At 44.2% G+C, this 17,300-nt stretch overlaps 1 protein-coding gene across 2 annotated transcripts in view; it reads right to left on the reverse strand.

Annotated features, from left to right (window-relative positions):
* Window positions 1-17,300, reverse strand: part of UXS1 (UDP-glucuronate decarboxylase 1) — a 91,943-nt gene that overhangs the window by 23,940 nt on the left and 50,703 nt on the right. For both annotated transcript variants that reach the window (XM_053588155.1, XM_053588154.1), the window contains exons 7-9: window positions 8,574-8,678; window positions 7,079-7,138; window positions 4,579-4,700 (exon numbers count right to left, since the gene is read on the reverse strand). In XM_053588155.1, coding sequence (XP_053444130.1) covers window positions 4,579-4,700; window positions 7,079-7,138; window positions 8,574-8,678 — 287 coding nt within the window. The remainder of the gene's footprint in view (window positions 1-4,578; window positions 4,701-7,078; window positions 7,139-8,573; window positions 8,679-17,300) is intronic.

Raw genomic sequence — 17,300 nt, forward strand, 5'->3', positions numbered from 1 at the left:
CCAGATGCACTGAAGTGGCAATTTAATTCCTCTCTGACAAGTTCAAACTACTCCTAAAAAGAGGCTCTGCCTTTTGATCCCAACTTCCATCTCATTCAACCCCGTGGAAAAAAATCTCAAGGGAGCTTCTCTCTGAAAGGGATGTGCTGTAGTACAGTAAGTGCTTTTCTGCAAAATCAAATTCTATTTTGAAAACATAAGGATATTTCATTGATAAAAAAAATTCAAGAGAGAATCTTTGGGAAAAGAGTAATTTTTTTTTATAAAATGGTTATTCATGCCTTTATTTATCTTGCTCATATTTGCAATTCTTATATATTATTTATTCAGAGTAAGACGCACCCACATACCCTATAGGGTCTTGACATAAAATCACAATTTATACTTAAGAAAAGATGCGTCATTATGCATAAAAAATAAAAAATGTAAGTCACCACAATAATAAATTAAAAATATGCCAAAGGCACCCTATTCTACCTGGTTCAACCTTCTTTCTAGTCTTTTTTTGTTGTTGTTGTCCCCATTTGTCTCCAAACAGCAAAAATCCTAACAACCAAAGTTTTTAATTTTCTCCTAAAATTTACTATATCAAAAGGCTGCATGCTGGGCTTGGTGCCTGTGGCTCAAGCAGCTAAGGCGCCAGCCACATACACCTGAGCCTGATGGGTTCAAATCCAGCTCAGGCTGGCCAAACAACAATGACAGCTGCAACCAAAAAATAGCCGGGTGTTGTGGCAGGCACCTGTTGTCCCAGCTACTTGGAAGGAGGAAGCAGAAGAATCGCTTGAGCCCAGGCATTGGAGGTTGCTGTGAGCTGTGATGCCACAGCTCTCTACCCAGGGCAATAGCTTGAGGCTCTGTCTCAAAGAAAAAAACAAAAACAAAAACAAAAAACTACAAACTGCTGATGATGTCACAGTGAGGTGCAAGGGGCTGCAGGGATGGGGTGAGGTTAAAAAGACCACCCTGACAGGGGCCGAGGGCTGGTTACTGTGGTTACTGCTCCTTTGGAACACCTGCTTCAGGTGTGCGGGGCAGTCCATAAATAACCTGTCACCTCCAGATGGACAGTGCTCGGTACACAGGCAGGATTATAGAGGCAACAAGCAACCAAGTCAGAGCCCCAGAAAGCAAGAGTCACATTAAAGCCTACGCCCCAGAAGAGGTCAGTACTTTGCCCAGACACAAGCCCAGAGTGGCAGGAGGCACTGGACCCACCGTGCTGGCAGCTAGTGTGGAATCCCAAGTAGAAGAGTCTCAAGGTCTTCAATGTATAACAGCCATCGCCTCTTCACATGGTATCACCTCCCTCTCACGCTGTCTATACATGGGAATGTGGGTGACAATTTTTCTCCCTTCTTGCTTATCATGTTTTCTTATTTTTCTATGCCTGGCGAAATATCCTGCCACAACAGGAATGCAGACATGTCTTGACTCTGTGCTGTCTACTCTCCTGGGCGAAGGGGAAAGGCGCCACTTCCCTCTTTTCTCAGCACTGATTCAGATGGAAAGGGGGACAGTGCTTAGGCACCAGTCTTAGAGGCCAGGGGAGGTGACTAGGATGAGGGGTCGGGGCTTTGCAGGCCTCTCTGAACTCCAGCCAGGACTCAGGGAACTCCTTGCAGGCCCACTGCTCTGGACCAATTGTTCCTTCCTCATCAGGAAGACACAACCTCCACTGCCCTAAAGCCACTAGAACAACACTGGACTTTAGCCCCTTAGAGTCAAAGATGCAGTCACTTCCTGACCTAATGACCACACAGTGGGAACAAAAAGCCGCTGTATCACACGCATTCCCATATTCCACATCCCACCAGAGGCTTCCTTGGTGTTATTTCCAGAATGGGACCATGGGACACACTCCCCCCGGCAGGTGTGACCCCTCAGCAGGTGTGCTGAAGCCTCTGGGCTCCGATGACACCAAGACTACTCAGTACTGTCCATCAGCCAAGACCCCAAGTTCTGTGGCCTCCTTCCCAGACAGAGCTGAGCCTGTCTTCCGTGTGGTAGTTCTCAAGCCTGTTCTATGATGGGAAGTAACCAGATTTTGTTCCCACAAGTGGAACTCACAGGGCCCTAGTGAGATTACACAATGAACTTGGCCACACATGGGAGTCTTGTGTCCATTCCACAATTGTCTGTGTGGCCTCCTATGTGAGGCGCGTGCCTAATGACTCCACAGAAGGGCTATCACAGGCACCTCCTCACGGGGTCCACTGCGCTGTGCAGGGACACCCTCCTGAGACTGGAGTTCTTGTCACAGATGCTCAGCCTTAGGCACAGGGGGCTAGCTGGCCACATGATGGGCTTCTAGCAGATACATTATTTTGTGGGTTTTAGGACAATGCCATTCCTACTGTTAAGCTCTTCAGACCCTTGTGAACAGAAATTTAAATGCTAACATTTCACAGTTATATAGGTGCTATTTTCCCAAGTCCCTTTGGGCACAGATGACATGTAGAGATCCCATGTGGCGTGTGTGTGAAATGCAGACCCCAGCTAGATTCCAGGTGCCTAGAACAGCACCTGACACACAGTCGGCGCTCAAGTGCTGGCTCTATTACTACTAAATATTGTAATTATCGTGAGTATGTACGTAAGATAACATGTACACCCTTAAAAAATTATCAACTAAAACCATGATTATTAAATATGAACTGAAAGTTCAATAAAAATGTCCCATTTGCCTACCAGCTTTACCTATGTAAAAATTCACTATGGTAAGAAATACAACCACAAGATGAAACCAATGGAAAAACAGATGAGAATCATATTACTTCTGAAACTTATTACACAACAAAATGCCATCATTGGCCCCCAAACACTATTTGGGGTGTTCAACCTTTCGGGTTCTCTGTCTCACATTGGGCCACACATGAAATATCTAAACACTAACAAAAGCTGCTAAGAAAAAAAAAAAAAAACTCCATGCATAATTTTCATGATATTGGTCACAGTTCTCACTTAAATCTGCATGCAGTCCCTGGGCTGCGGGTTGGACACTCCTTTGGTAATTCACATAAGTACCACTGTACCCAGATGTTGTACTGTTTGGGAGATCCTCTTAAACTTTTGAGTCATGCTGTCCTCGGCCCCCAAATAATAAAAGTATATTCTTACTAAAATTAACATTTCTTAGAACAAGTAAATAAGATTTATTATTTATTATTATTTTTTAACAAGTAAAAAGCCGATGACCCAAAATAGTTTAGAAATCAATTAGTTCTGCTTCTGGCTGAGAAACAAAGCAGAAAGGTTTAAATATCTACAACAGCACCAAGTTAGTTTACGGATCTTTGATGTTGGTATTTCATTAAATATATAATGAAAAAGCCAGCCCCTGACAACTCATCCCACTCTCCCACACGCCTGCCTTGCTGCTGTCTGCAGCATCACGATGGAGACAGCAGGTGCTCAAAGTCCAACCAGCACAGGTCAGAAGCGGGGGACATAAGCCCAGCTGCTGGCTCTCCTGTGACTCCCTGGGCCCTGGCACCCGAACACTGCTGTCCCTCCCACAAAGCACACAGCAACTAATGCCCTGATCTCACCTGCTGCTGGATCCCAGGACAGACACCACATTTGTCCACAGCCTGCCCCAGAAACAGCATTATTCCATGTCCACATGTATTTCCCTGCATGTCCCACTTTGCTGAGGGCGTTTTCCTGAGTATCTGAGAGGGAGACCCAAGTCCAAGGACAAACTCACTGAAAAGACAGATGCAGTATCCCGAGCCCTTACTTGAGCTCTCAGAGGCCCTCTCTTCACAGCCCTGAGGCGGCAGGGCAGGTGTGAGGAACCCTGTGACTAAAAGCCAGGTCATGTCTCCAAATCACATGGCAGCAGAGCAGGTATGGGAACCTTGGCCTCTTGGGCTGTGGGCCATTCCTGCTAAAACATGTGGGCAACCAAATCTGTAATAAGAAATATTCTTGGGGCCAGGTATCACAGCTCAGGCCTATAATCCCAGCACTTTGGGAGGCTGAGGCAGGAGGATCGCTTGAGGCCAGGAGCCGGAGACTAGCTTGGCCAAAATAGCAAGACTCTGTCTCTAAAACAAACCAACAAAAAATCAAAATTAGCTGGACATGATGGTGTTTTAGAGCCCAGGAATTCAAGGTTATGGTGAGGTATAACACTCACTGTACTCCAAAAAATATTCCTGGCAAAAGCACCCCAGCCCAACCATGAATGAAAAAAATATGAAATAACAGTAAATAAATGTAAGTAATAATTCCTAAGGAGGACAAATTAAAACAATAATGAATCCATCTTATACTTTAATAGATGGAAAAGGAAAGAAAAAAAAATTCACCAACTTAGAGTTTTCAGGAGCAAAGAGGAACTAATTAAGTGCTGGTGGGTGATTTGACAATAAAGAAGCATTCTGTTCATAGTCACACAGCATTATTTCAAACCTCTTGATTCATTTCTAGTCATTTCTAAAATAAGGAGACACGTGGGAAAGCTGGGAAACCAGGCTTGCCCAGGAAAAATTAACCATGGCATTAACTCCTTCACAGCACTTTGTCTGCTCTGCCTGCCCAATCCACAAGCCCCAGAGCCTGGCGAAATACCTGCTTCATGTAGGAATAGCACATGGTCTCTGCAACGCGTTTGCCTTCATCGTAGCAGGCCCGGGGGCCTATGGGATTCACATGGCCCCAGTAATCTTCACTTTGAGGGTGGACTTCAGGATCTAAGGATGTGGGGAAAATGAGACTGTTTTCATCTTTCTTCTTTCCAGCTCATATGCATTATGAATATGATGATGCAAAAGGGACCTTAGGGAAGACCAGGTAACATGTACAGATGGAAACACATGGAAGAGGCTAACAGCAGGCTCTTATTCCATTCTCTAAGTTCTAGTGAGCTATATAACTTAGTTTATTATCAAATCTATAATCAATGTAAAATATGTATTTATCAAAAATTTATAAACATAACATCTCAGTAGAACACGATGACTTTGACAGGTGCCATCACCAGAACAAACTGGACACCCAAGATGAGACAACCTGGAGGCTCCTAGCAGGGAGGGAGACACATGTCCCTTGGCAAATGGCTGCCTGTCCCTTGGGCACACATCTTATACCTCCCACTTCTCGTTTCCCTCATGTACAAATCAATCAAACTTTCAGACACAGCAGGGGAACAGACTGTTTAAAGAAACCAAGCAGCAGGTTCTTTTTTTAACAGAAGTATATTTCTGGAATGTGAATTAATATCTAATTTATCTGGTATGCAAGAATTTTTATACATCCTCTGACTACAATCATGATATAAAATGTAGAAATCTTTGCCAAGAAATCTGGACAAAAGTTACAAAGTCTCCATGCTATATAAACTTGCAACCTGCTTATCTCACACCTGAAGTCTGAGTTGAGCCTGCGCAGCACGGGGGCAGGAACACACGCACCAGCAGCCTGCATGCCTGCTTAGCGGCGCCCCCAGGAGAGCAGCACAGCTTCTGCAGCACTGCGGGGTCATGGTGCAGAGCAAGGTCTCTGCATCTGCTACTGAGTCTTAAAATTCCCTTAAGGAGGGTAGATTTTTCACTGTCCAATGGGAGAAAAGGTCTAAGGAAAATCCTCTGTGAGAGAAGAAAACCAATGACTTCGATTCAGAGAGGTACCACCTGATTAACTTCAGCTTTTCTGTGAATTTTTGACAAGAGTTGGGCAAACTAGACTTGGATAGAGCTGCTCATAAATTTGGTAATGGATGAAGAGAAGACGGCTTGGCATGGCCATCTGCCTCTGAAATTTTTGTCAAAATCACTTTGCAAGAAAAAATATGGGGAAAAAATCACTTTTTTATAACATAGGTAAAGGTCCAGAGTCAAAAATGATTTCCGGACATCTGCCTCTCTTTTTGTCAAAATCACTTTGCAAGAAAAAATATGGGGAAAAATCACTTTTTTATAACATAGGTAAAGGTCCGGAGTCAAAAATGATTTCCTATCATCTCTTCAGCATTTTGTGTGGCTAAGAGATTAAGCAAACAGTGCACAGAACTTAAGTTTACTTCTGTTATTAAACATAAGTAGAGCAACTGGTGAAGTCCACCAACCGCACCCTAAAATTGTTTAAGAACCCAAAGAGCAAAGCTCTTGTCAAATATGCAGATAATACAGGCAGTGGGTGGGGAAGACTGTGGCGTGAGGAAGTCCGATGAGCTTCTGGACAGTTCCATGGGTGGAGATGTGCACTGTGCTCGTTCAACTGTCCAGGGCGTCTAGGAAGCGGACAATGTGCTACTTTCTCATGGAGATTACAAAGAGTTTCCCTACAATTTAACAGCATTTCTAAGTTGCAAATTATTTTTTCCATTTGATTCCTTTAACTAAAAAAAGTTTTTTAAAACATCTTTTCCAATTTTACTCTTTTATTTCCCCATTTCTCTTGTCCACAACAATGTAAAATAAAAAACATGACATCATGCCAGGGCCTATTTTCTACTGCCTTGACAAAACAGTTCTCTTAAACTCTGCACACGGGGTCGGCTTTCGGCTGAAATCAACACAAAATGAAACACATTTCTCACACTTACGCCCAGGTGATGGGGGGCCTGGGAGGGAGGAGGAAGAGGAGGAAGACTATAGGTTGGTAAAACAGGCTGATGAGCTTGGCACCAACAGTCCTTCCAGAAACTGTTATACACCTTATGAGGCAATCAGCACATAAGCTTTAAAGGCCAACCCACGAGTTCTCACTGGGTCACACGTGCAGCATTCATCACCCACATGAAATAACAACATGCACAGAGAGGCTGGCACAAAGACCCCGGAGAGTGGGAATTCCAGGGGGGCTCTCAGAGCAGAGTGGCAAAAACAGTTCTGTGGAATCATACACTTGGGGTCTTTATTGGCCAGGTGACAGGGTACAGTCCCTCAAGGGTGCAGGTTAAACAATAGAGGTTGTCCCCCATGGAGGACAGTGGCGACCCCAGTGGCCGAGATGTGAAGCCTGTTGACTGTCAAGCACAGGAAGGGCAGGAGTGGGTGGGGCTTTCTCAGAAACGAGCCCTGAACTCACCTAAGACAGGACACAAACAGTCCACAGGCCCCACACTCACCTCCATAAACCTCGGACGTGGAGGCCAGCAGCAGACGGGCGCCAACTCGTTTTGCCAGCCCTACAGAAAGCAAAGAAAGAGAAACTGTACAGGTGCAGTTTTTGTGGCCAACACAGACAATGCTCTGGTATTAAACTAAAGGAATCTAATCATCCATCTAATCATCTGCTCTTATTGCATCTGCTTGGGCACCAATATAGAAACAAAAGCTGTAAGAAAAACCTTACGAGAAGTATTTAGTAGGATACTTGTAGGGCAAAAACGCAGAATCTGTTGGTTTGATAAAGTGTGACTTAATGAACGTCCTAAAGACCTCTCTGCCCCAAACATCACTCTGTATCTTACAACTTTCTTTACCTTGGGGTTGGCAGAATGTAAGGCTCTTTAGTGCTTAATTCCAGAATGGTCCACCTGCTGCTCCCTGAGCATGCCCTGGACTCTTCCAACTGTGCCTCCCCTACCTGGGTGACTCTCCACCCATCTTCCTGCTGCCTTTAAAGTTCTGTTTCTATAGCACCTTCTCCAAAGCAAGTCACCCCATTCCTCTGTCCTATTCTGAACCCCTTTTGCGTTTACTACTCGAATGGAGAACTGACTAGAACATCATCATCTACAGACATCAAGTAACTTAGAAAATCTTCCCTACTCTTTAAGAGTCAATGTGACTCTCAAATGTGTTTCTTTCAAAGTCCAAACACAGTGGTTCATAAGGAGCTCCAAGAAGCCCAGTGACCTTCAATGAGCCCCGTGCTTAAATAAGGGATACTCCCATGCCCAAGTGCCACCACAGTAGAGGGGGCTGAGCCAGACACTTCTCATCATCTGATCTTGCACACAGGGCAGGGGGCCTGCATGCTGCCTCTGATTTTAAACATTACTACGTGCATATTACCCAGAGCTAGAAACCTAAGGCATGTGGTTTGACAGTACATACATACGGCCACACTCAGCGTCATTCACTCTTTCATCTGATGGCAATCCTGGAGTTGAGCCTAGAGCAGGCGCTCAGTTTTAACAAGCCCACATGTGGGCACAGCTTCTCTGCCCAGTTCTTCAGGGCAGATCAGTACTAAGTCTCCCCTGCGTTGCAAGGCCATCCGAACCAATCTCGGAATCAGAGCCACCAGAGGCATCATCTGACCTGGGTGTTGGTCAAGTGGTTTCAGAGGAGAAAGAGGAGGAATGCCGGTGGTCACATGAAGTGGCCATGGTCACTCCCCGGGGATTTTCACAGAGACGCTGTAGACGAGGTACTACAATGCATGAAAGTTAGGCTGTCTTCCCCAAGACAGATTCCAATGGCAAACAAAGTTTCACTGAACTAACACTGCAGAAGCTGCCAAATACCACAGCAGGGTGGTGAGGGAGAGGGGTAAACACCCTGATTAAACTCTAAAAGAAAGTCTTTAGAACAAGACTCTAAAGAATACTCTATGCTTAAAATTGTCTAAAATATTCCCAGCAAGAGCCAAAAAACCAGAAAACAACTACTTACCCAACATGTTTAGCGTCCCAATTGTATTGGTCTTCAACGTCTTGATAGGATTATACATGTAGTTTGGAGGAGAAGCTGGAGAGGCCAGATGGTATATCTGGTCAACTAAAGGAGCCAAAACAGAAGTCTATTATTTCCAAGAAAAACACTAAAAAAGCACTGAACTCTGAGGATTATACTGTACAGTAAAAGTGTCAGTGTACCTTTTACTGAAATTCTAGTTATCATATTATTCTTTATAGAAACTAATTTACATTTCTAATTAGAAGAACTTTTAACAAAAATAGAAAGTCTAATTATCTGGAAACAAAAAACATGTGCTTAGCCAGTTATTTGGTCTGTTCTTCTGTAACTAGAGTTAACCTGATTACCAAGCTGATTGTTTTCTACAACATTTGTTCCAGATAAAGCATTCAAATCTAAAGGAAGACATTTTTCAGACACAGAATTAAGCACAAGTATCTAAAGTAAATTTTTTTAGTTTGTGAAAGGAATCCGACACAAAAGCAAAAACATCAAACAAAATATCCTATCCTTTTGCTTTTATGCAGTCTGCATATATAAAACCAGACCCTCAGATGACAGTTGGGGAAGGTGGTTTATAAAGCCACAAGAAGGTGTTGATTCCAAACAACCATGCCTGACTGTGCGCAGGCATTCACCTCAACATCACCATCCACAGCCCTCTGCCAGGAACCACCTGCTCACAGCACAGCCCCTTGGGAAACCCACCTCTCGCCCTGTGAAATACCAGTGATGGATAAATGTGTATGAGCAAAGCATCCTTCCAGACAAAGTCTGTGCCATGCCACTCCACTTCAGCTACCATCGTAAGAACACACTTGCCATTCACAGGGAGAGCTGAGGAACAGACATTTGGGAGCCTCATTGCCAAAATAAGTCCTGCCTTGTGGGCAGGTGTGCAAGAGCCCCTAAGCGGCCCTCTGCCTCGGCCTTCCAGCTCCTCCCTACACTCCCGCTGTCTTCCCACCCAGGGGCCAGCTGCTCTCATTAGGCTCCACAAGGGATCAGCCCCTGCTCCGCATCAGTCACCCACTACGGTGGTAGGTGGCTCCCAACACCCCGACATAGGCTTTCTAGGCTAGGAGACTCTAGACCTTTATATATTTATTTTTAAAAGCCAAGTTTGAAAACCACTAAGTTAATTTAAAAATGGAACCAATGTTTCCTTAAAAAAGAATCTTTTCTCAAGAGAACTAAGAAAACACAAACCCTTTAAAAATTGTTGACAATCTGTCAATATGCAAACTCACTGAATGGATCTTTGCTAAGAACAGGAAAATCTGGTGACCACTGTCTCCACTCCCACAAGTTATTCTGAGTTGATAAACAGCTAAAAATAAAAAACAAACTTGTTCATAAATAAATAAAAATTAAAAAAAAGGGCGGCATCTGTGGCTCAAAGGGGTAGGGCGCCGGTCCCATATGCCAGAGGTGGTGGGTTCAAACCCAGCCCCGGCCAAAAACCAAAAAAATAAATAAATAAAAATTAAAAAACAAACTTGTTGGTACAGTGACTTCTGTCTGTAATCCTAGCACTCTAGGAGGCTGAGGTAGGAGGATCCCTTGAGCTGAGGAGTTCAAGACCAGCTTGAGCAAGAGTGAGACCTCACCTCTACTAAAAAGAAAAAGCTTAGCCAGGCCTGGTGGTGCACCCTTGTAGTTAAGAGATACGTGGGAGGCTGAGGCAAGAGATTGCTTGAGCCCAAGAGTTTGAGGTTGCTGTGAGCTATGATGATGCCATGACACTCTACCCAAAGCGATTGAGTGAAACCTTGCCTTGGGGGCGGGGGGGAAGCAAACAAGATTCTACTATATAAGTTAACAAAACAACTTTCTAAAATTAATTCTCACAAAATCCCCTCACTCTGGGGCCGCGCACACTTTCTCGGCTTTGGGTAGGACCAGTGTGGATGTGGGTCAGGCCTGCAGGTGTAAGTGGTAGGACACGGAGACAGGCAATCCGTTGCGTCTTTTGAATACGCCCCCTTGCACCTGGCACTAGATTCAAATCAGAATGAGACCGATGATCTCTGGAAGCTGAGCCCCCTCGGCTGTGACAGGGCTGAAGCCTGCTTCCCTGGCATGTCTGTTGGTCCAGACCAGGCTCTATGCCATGGAGCATGGGTTGTAATCCCACAGAACAAAGGACTCAGCACTAATTTTACAAAAAGGTGACAACATATGTAAGGAAAGACAGGAAACTACATATCTCCCTGATATGTGTGTCTAATAGAGAGCCACTACCTCCAGCCCACAGCCTCCCCACCTCCCCGCTCCATCCAGGCCAGGCTTTCTTCTTTAAGACTCAAGAGGTCAGCATGTGGAAAACCTCCCCATAGCCCCTAGCCAGAGATAATGCCCTCTCTGCTGGCTCCTAATGGGCCCATGCTGCTGGCTTGCCCATGGTTCACACGCATCTTCACTAGACAAAAGCTCTAAGCATAAAACTCAAGCTCTTCTCTCTACTCTCCACACAGCTCTACCTCTGCAGGAACAGCAGGCCCCTCCATCAAGGTGGAGCACATACAAATGCAGATTCCTGGGCCAGCAGCAGGTCTGGATGTCCAAGTGGGCCTGGAAATCTTCCTTCCACTTAAAACAAACACTCTCCCGCCACTGCCCACCCCTATCCTCGCCCCCGACTGTAGTACTATGGCGCTGCCCAGTTTGGGAGCAGGGCTCAATAAAAGCCATGGGAAGAGATGAGAGTCATTCATCGGGGCTTTTCCAACCAAAAAGGCTATCATTCCACCTAGTGTGTTGTTTTTTCACCATTTGACAGGTTCCCCCTACTGCCGGTCGTGGGAAGCAACTCAGGATAACCACAAACGTGCCACATGTCTTCAGGTAGCAATGCTGACGCATCGCCCCACGTAAGAGGAACTTGAAAATCCTACAAAGACCCAAATTCTCCACAGCCTCTCTTCCAATAACAATGTCAAAAACACAAACTCCCGTTCCTATTCTGTGGAAGAGTCTGTCCATTCATTAACCTGGTGAGCAACTTTGGAGGAGGGAGAAGAGGGGAAACTTTACAGCAGAGACAGCCAGCCAGCAGCAAGAAGGGCCACATAGATACTAAACAATATTAGTGACAACCAGCAGTTCTGCGATGTAAGTAAAGCAGCCAAGTGAACCCTTGCTGCTTAGGAAAAAAGCCCTTAGAACATGTCAACTGCATAGTTCAAAGCGCATGGAAAATGAGTATGACACTCAAAAATCCAAGTTGTGGGCGGAGAGGGGAATACAAAGGGGAAGGAAAGGCATGCCTGTTCATTTGCTGTACACACAGCCCTCGAGATGCTGACCGCCAAGTGACCCTGCCATGACCCTTTCACATTTACAAGGCCACGTGCTATGAGCTCAGCTAGAAAAATAGAGGCCTCAAGAAATGAGCCTAAAAGCTCCAATGAGTGATCAACAGCATTCCTATCAGAAAGCTAGCAAGTCAGTTGGGAAGAGGCCGGGCAAGGGAACAGCTGAGGCTTGCTGGGGTCTTCTATGGATTCTGACAAGGGAAAACCCAACTAGCCTAACTAACCACAAATGAGCTCCCTCTGGGTTCTCAGGATGAATTTCACTGTGCCTGAAATCCATGTACATAATACATTAACAGGAAAGAAAAAAAAAAAAACACGGTAAGAACTCAGGGCAACCCCGAAGTGTTGTTCAGAAGCCATCAGAGAAATCAAGTGTTTTCTTCTACCAAAGGGAGTATCCACATAAAAGCCAACTGCATATTTCCAGGTCATTGCTGATTTTGTTTTTAGCTTAGTTTCCTGATAGAGCTGCATCAAGATCCTCCTGTGCCACTCCCAGGCCCCACGGAACTGTTAAGTGCCATTTAAGGTTTTGCACCATGAAGCTGAAGACTATGGACACACAAAAAAGCAAAACAACGGGCTCATCTTTCTGTGAACGCATGACTATTTAGCACAGAGTAAAATCTCATCATACTCATGCTTGCTATGCAATTCTTCTTTTCCACATCCCAAGTCAAAGGCCTAGAGAAATATTACCCAAAGAGATGTCACTCTCTGCAACCTGGAGTGCCACAGCACGGCCCTAATCCTTGTCCCTAGCGGTGCTATTTATGATGGGAAACAGGATTCAAGATTAGACAGAACTTCTCAAAGTAGACAAATCAAATTTCTCCCTGCACAGGAAGCAAGAGAGTTTTGCCTTGATTTCATACCAAATCGCACTCACTTAAGGCAAAGGCTGCATGTGCCCGACAAAGGTCTGGCTCAGCTCCAGGACCTGGGGTTCCCCTTCCTTGTGATGGCCCTGTTGGCTGTTCTGCAGAAGTCCCACGGCTCCAAGGTAAAACAGGAAGATTTCTAAGAGCTGCTGTCTCTGCGGTCTACATTTATATTTACAGTATCAACTACAAGTTGTGAAAAGAAATTTCTAAATTATGCTTCAACAAAAATATTCTAATCTGAGCCACATGCCTCAAATGTCTACATGAATATGACCCCACTATCTGTGGCAAACACGGTTTCTGCCCCAGCTCTTTCCGGTGGGTGCCCAGAGTTGGTAACCGGGCCTCTGGCACATTCCCTCCCTCACACCCTCTCTCTAGACGGGTGCATTCAGCTAGGAGTTGTGTAACAGGAAGGGCGCCACAGCTCGGTGTCCGCACCTATAACATGAGGAGCCTAACTGCCTTTCTCTCACAGCACTGAAGGAATTAAATGAGCTTATCTGAACACTGGGGAGAACAGTGCCTGGAGCACAGTAAGTGCCCTGGAGCAGTTAGCTGTGCTCATGGTCTTCTTGGCTGTTCCTGGAGTTCTACACAGGTACTTCAGTTCCACTAGTGGTCTCCCCATGACACAATGGGCATTTCTGCCTTTCCTGTTCCCTACAGAAATGACAGTCTCAAGATTTCTTCATTTGCTTTCTAAGGCATGAAACAATAAAAATCCTCAAAGAAAACATAGGAAAAACACTAACAAACATATGAAAAAATGTTCATCATCCCTATATATTAGAGAAATGCAAATCAAAACCACCCTGAGATACCATCTAACCCCAGTGAGAATGGCCCACATCACAAAATCTCAAAACTGCAGATGCTGGCGTGGATGTGGAAAGGGAACACTTTTACACTGCTGGTGGGACTGCAAACTAGTACAACCTTTCTGGAAGAAAGCATGGAGAAACCTCAAAGCACTCAAGCTAGACCTCCCATTTGATCCTGCAATCCCATTACTGGGCATCTACCCAGAAGGAAAAAAATCCTTTTATCATATGGACACTTGTACTAGACTGTTTATTGCAGCTCAATTTACAATCGCCAAAATGTGGAAACAGCCTAAATGCCCACCAACCCAGGAATGGATTAACAAGCTGTGGTATATGTATACCATAGAATACTATTCAGCCATTAAAAAAATGGAGACTTTACATCCTTCGTATTAACCTGGATGGACGTGGAAGACATTATTCTTAGTAAAGCATCACAAGAATGGAGAAGCATGAATCCTATGTGCTCAATTTTGATATGAGGACAATTAACAACCATTAAGGTCATGAGGGGGGAAGGAAAAGCAGAGAGAGGGAAGGAGGGAGGGGGTGGGGCCTTGGTGTGTGCCACACCTTCTAGGGGCAAGACATGATTGCAAGAGGGACTTTACCTAACAAATGCAATCAGTGTAACCTGGCTTATTGTACCCTCAATGAATCCCCAACAATAAAAAAAAAAAAAGATTTCTGCATGTGCACATAGTGAAAAAGGAAACCGGGGCAGCTTTTTATGGAAGCATAGGATCTGTATGTCAGGACTCTGGGAAAACAAGCATTTTATGATAATGGTGACAGAGACTTAGAAGCAAGGTTTATGATGGCCCCAAATTGTAAACACAAGAATACTACAACTATGTCACCGGACTTGCTAGTAAGCAGTGCAGATGGAAGAAAATGTATCTTTGCAAATGTATCTGATATAGCCATACAACAGAGTACTAAGTAGCTGCCAAAAAAACACAAAATAGCACCAGGATGCAGTAAGTGGAAGAAAATAAGGTGCAGAGCAATCCTCACAGCCTATTCACTATACACAGGCAGAATTACCAATACCTATTTGTATCAGCTGGGCTGCACACAGACTACAGATGAATACAAAGAAATTATTAACAACAGTTTCCTGAGGAGAGCTGGGAACTGGAAATGTCAAAGATGGAGACTTTTTTTTTTTGCAGTTTTTGGCCGGGGCTGGGTTTAAACCCACCACCTCTGGCATATGGGGCAGGTACCCTACTCCTTCGAGCCACAGGCTTTTTATAGTACTATCTTTTCTGGTTGGCTTTAAATTGAACCATATAACCATATTGCCTATTAAGCATGTTTTTAATTTAAAAAATTACATTTAGAAGAAGGATCGGATGTTAACATCAACAGATTACTTTTTTATAGAAGGATTAAAGGTGACTTTCTACTTGCTTTTTATACGTTTCCAAATTTTCTTTAACATGTATTCTTTTCATCATCAGGAAAGGATATTCTTTGGAAAAGAGAAAAAATTTAAGATTCTCTTCCTTCTCATTCTCCATCAAATATATAATATACTCAAGAAATCTAACCCTTTCGTTTCGTTCAAAGTATTGTTAATTTCTCTCGAGACTACTTCTTGGATGCACATGTTAGGTAGAAGTCTGTTGTTTAATCCCTAAGTATTTTTTTTTTCTAGCTATCTTTCTGTTAATAATTTCTAGTTTAATTCCACTATGGCTGAGAGAACACTGTGTAGATTTCTGTCTTTCAAGTTCATTAAGGTGTGTTTTAAGGCCCAGAGTGGGATCAATTGTGGAGAATGCTCCAGGTGAGCTTGAGAAGAACGCGTATTATGCTGCTGTGGAATGAAGTGGGTGTTTATGGGGGTAGAAAGAGGAAAGATGTGGGGTGAGAAGGAGGATGGAAGAACCACCGCTGGAGAAAGAGAAAGTTTTGAACTATGGAGATAGGAAAATGTCTTATGTTTGCTCAATATAAATGCCAACTGAGGGAATTTAATAGTCTGAGCAAAAGTCAAAAGGTAGTAATCATTTATTATAGGTCTCCATTCAATCCATGGGCATGTGCCTGTGTGTCCTACACGTGATCTACAGACAGAAGTGGTAGAGTGGCTCAGAGCAGCTCTGGTATCAAAGCTCACAGTTAAAGAAGATAGTTTAGCAATGAAAATACCATTCTTACTAAGTTATGGTTTCTCTGTAGTGCTGAAGTTATATAAGCAATAGTTTCATACAATAAATGTTTATTGCTATGTGCAAGAAAACAAGGGTAATAATGACAATAGCAGCCATCAGTGGGGAGCTCTTAGTTATGGGCAGGTACTGTACCAAGTCCTCTCTCAAGGTAGTTTTCTGTTGCTTCCCTAACAAATGTAGAAGCTTAAACAAATCCGTTTGAAATCTGACAGGTCTGCAGGCCCCGGCATGGTGTGGCTCAGCTGGTTCTCAGCTCTGCTGCTCCCAGGAGGAAATCAAAGATGCCAATGGGGTTGAGTTACTATCTTGAGAGGATGACTGAGGATGTTGGCAGAATTCCCTTCTGTAAGGATGCAGGACTGAGGTCTCACCTCCTTGCTGGCTCTCAGCAGAGTCGTTCTCAATTCTAGAGGCTCTTGCATCCTCTGGCTCACTGCCCCTACAGAGCCAGCCATGGTGGGTCAGGGCCCTTGCTGGCTGCGAGTCTCTCTACCTTCCTTTTGGCCCTGCTGTCCCTGGGAATTTCCTCTTCTGGCTCTCTCTATCTGACCCTTCCACTGTCTTTTGCTTCTTTTAATGCTCCATGTGGTTATGAGGGGCCCACCTGATAATCCAGAATAATCTCCATTTTAAACCCATCTGGTTCATAACCACAATTCCATCAGCAAAGTCCTTGCACAGCAGTACCTAGATGCATCTTTGGCTGAATGCCGGGAGGGGTCCCTTGGCAGAGCACCCACAGAACCCTGCCTGCCAGAGCCTTGTCATTTGGATTGCTTCCGTTACTCCCACAGCAACCCCAAGGAAACCCAAATGGTAAGTCCAACTGATCTACCATCTCCAACATCTATTTCACTTGACAAAAACTACAGCCTCTGCCTGAAATGAATCCCAAAAAGATTAAGTCATTAAACGTTAAAAAATAAAACAAAAAACCAACTACCAAATAAGAAAACACTGTGGCTATTTATTTTTTGAGACAGGGTCACTTTGTCACCCTCGGTAGAGTACCATGGTGTCATAGTTCACAGCAACCTCAAACTCTTGGACGTAAGCGATTCTCTTGCCTCAGTCTCCTGAGCTGGGACTGCAGGTACCCGCCACAATGCCCAGCTATTTTTAGAGACGAGGTTTCACTCTGGCTCAGGCTGGTCTCAAACCCATGAGCTCAGGCAATCCACCCACCTCAGCCTCCCAAGTGCTGGAATTATAGGCATGAGCCACCACATCCAGATCATTGTGGCTTTTTAAAACTATTAGATTAGATAAAGTATTTATCTAATGTTGGAAGGGTTACAGCATAAAAGAAACAGAAGAAGTAACAAACAAGTGAATAGATGAGACCATATTAAAACCATAAAATTCCAGTGAAATGAATAGGCAAAACCTAGACTGGGGAAAAAATACTAAACACATTCCCAAAGGCTAACATCTCTATTATAAAGAGCTCATACAAAAGCAAATCTAAAAAATGGATAAATACATCTAT

This window comes from Nycticebus coucang, chromosome 4 (assembly GCF_027406575.1).
Source record: "Nycticebus coucang isolate mNycCou1 chromosome 4, mNycCou1.pri, whole genome shotgun sequence".
Classification (NCBI taxonomy): domain Eukaryota; kingdom Metazoa; phylum Chordata; class Mammalia; order Primates; family Lorisidae; genus Nycticebus; species Nycticebus coucang.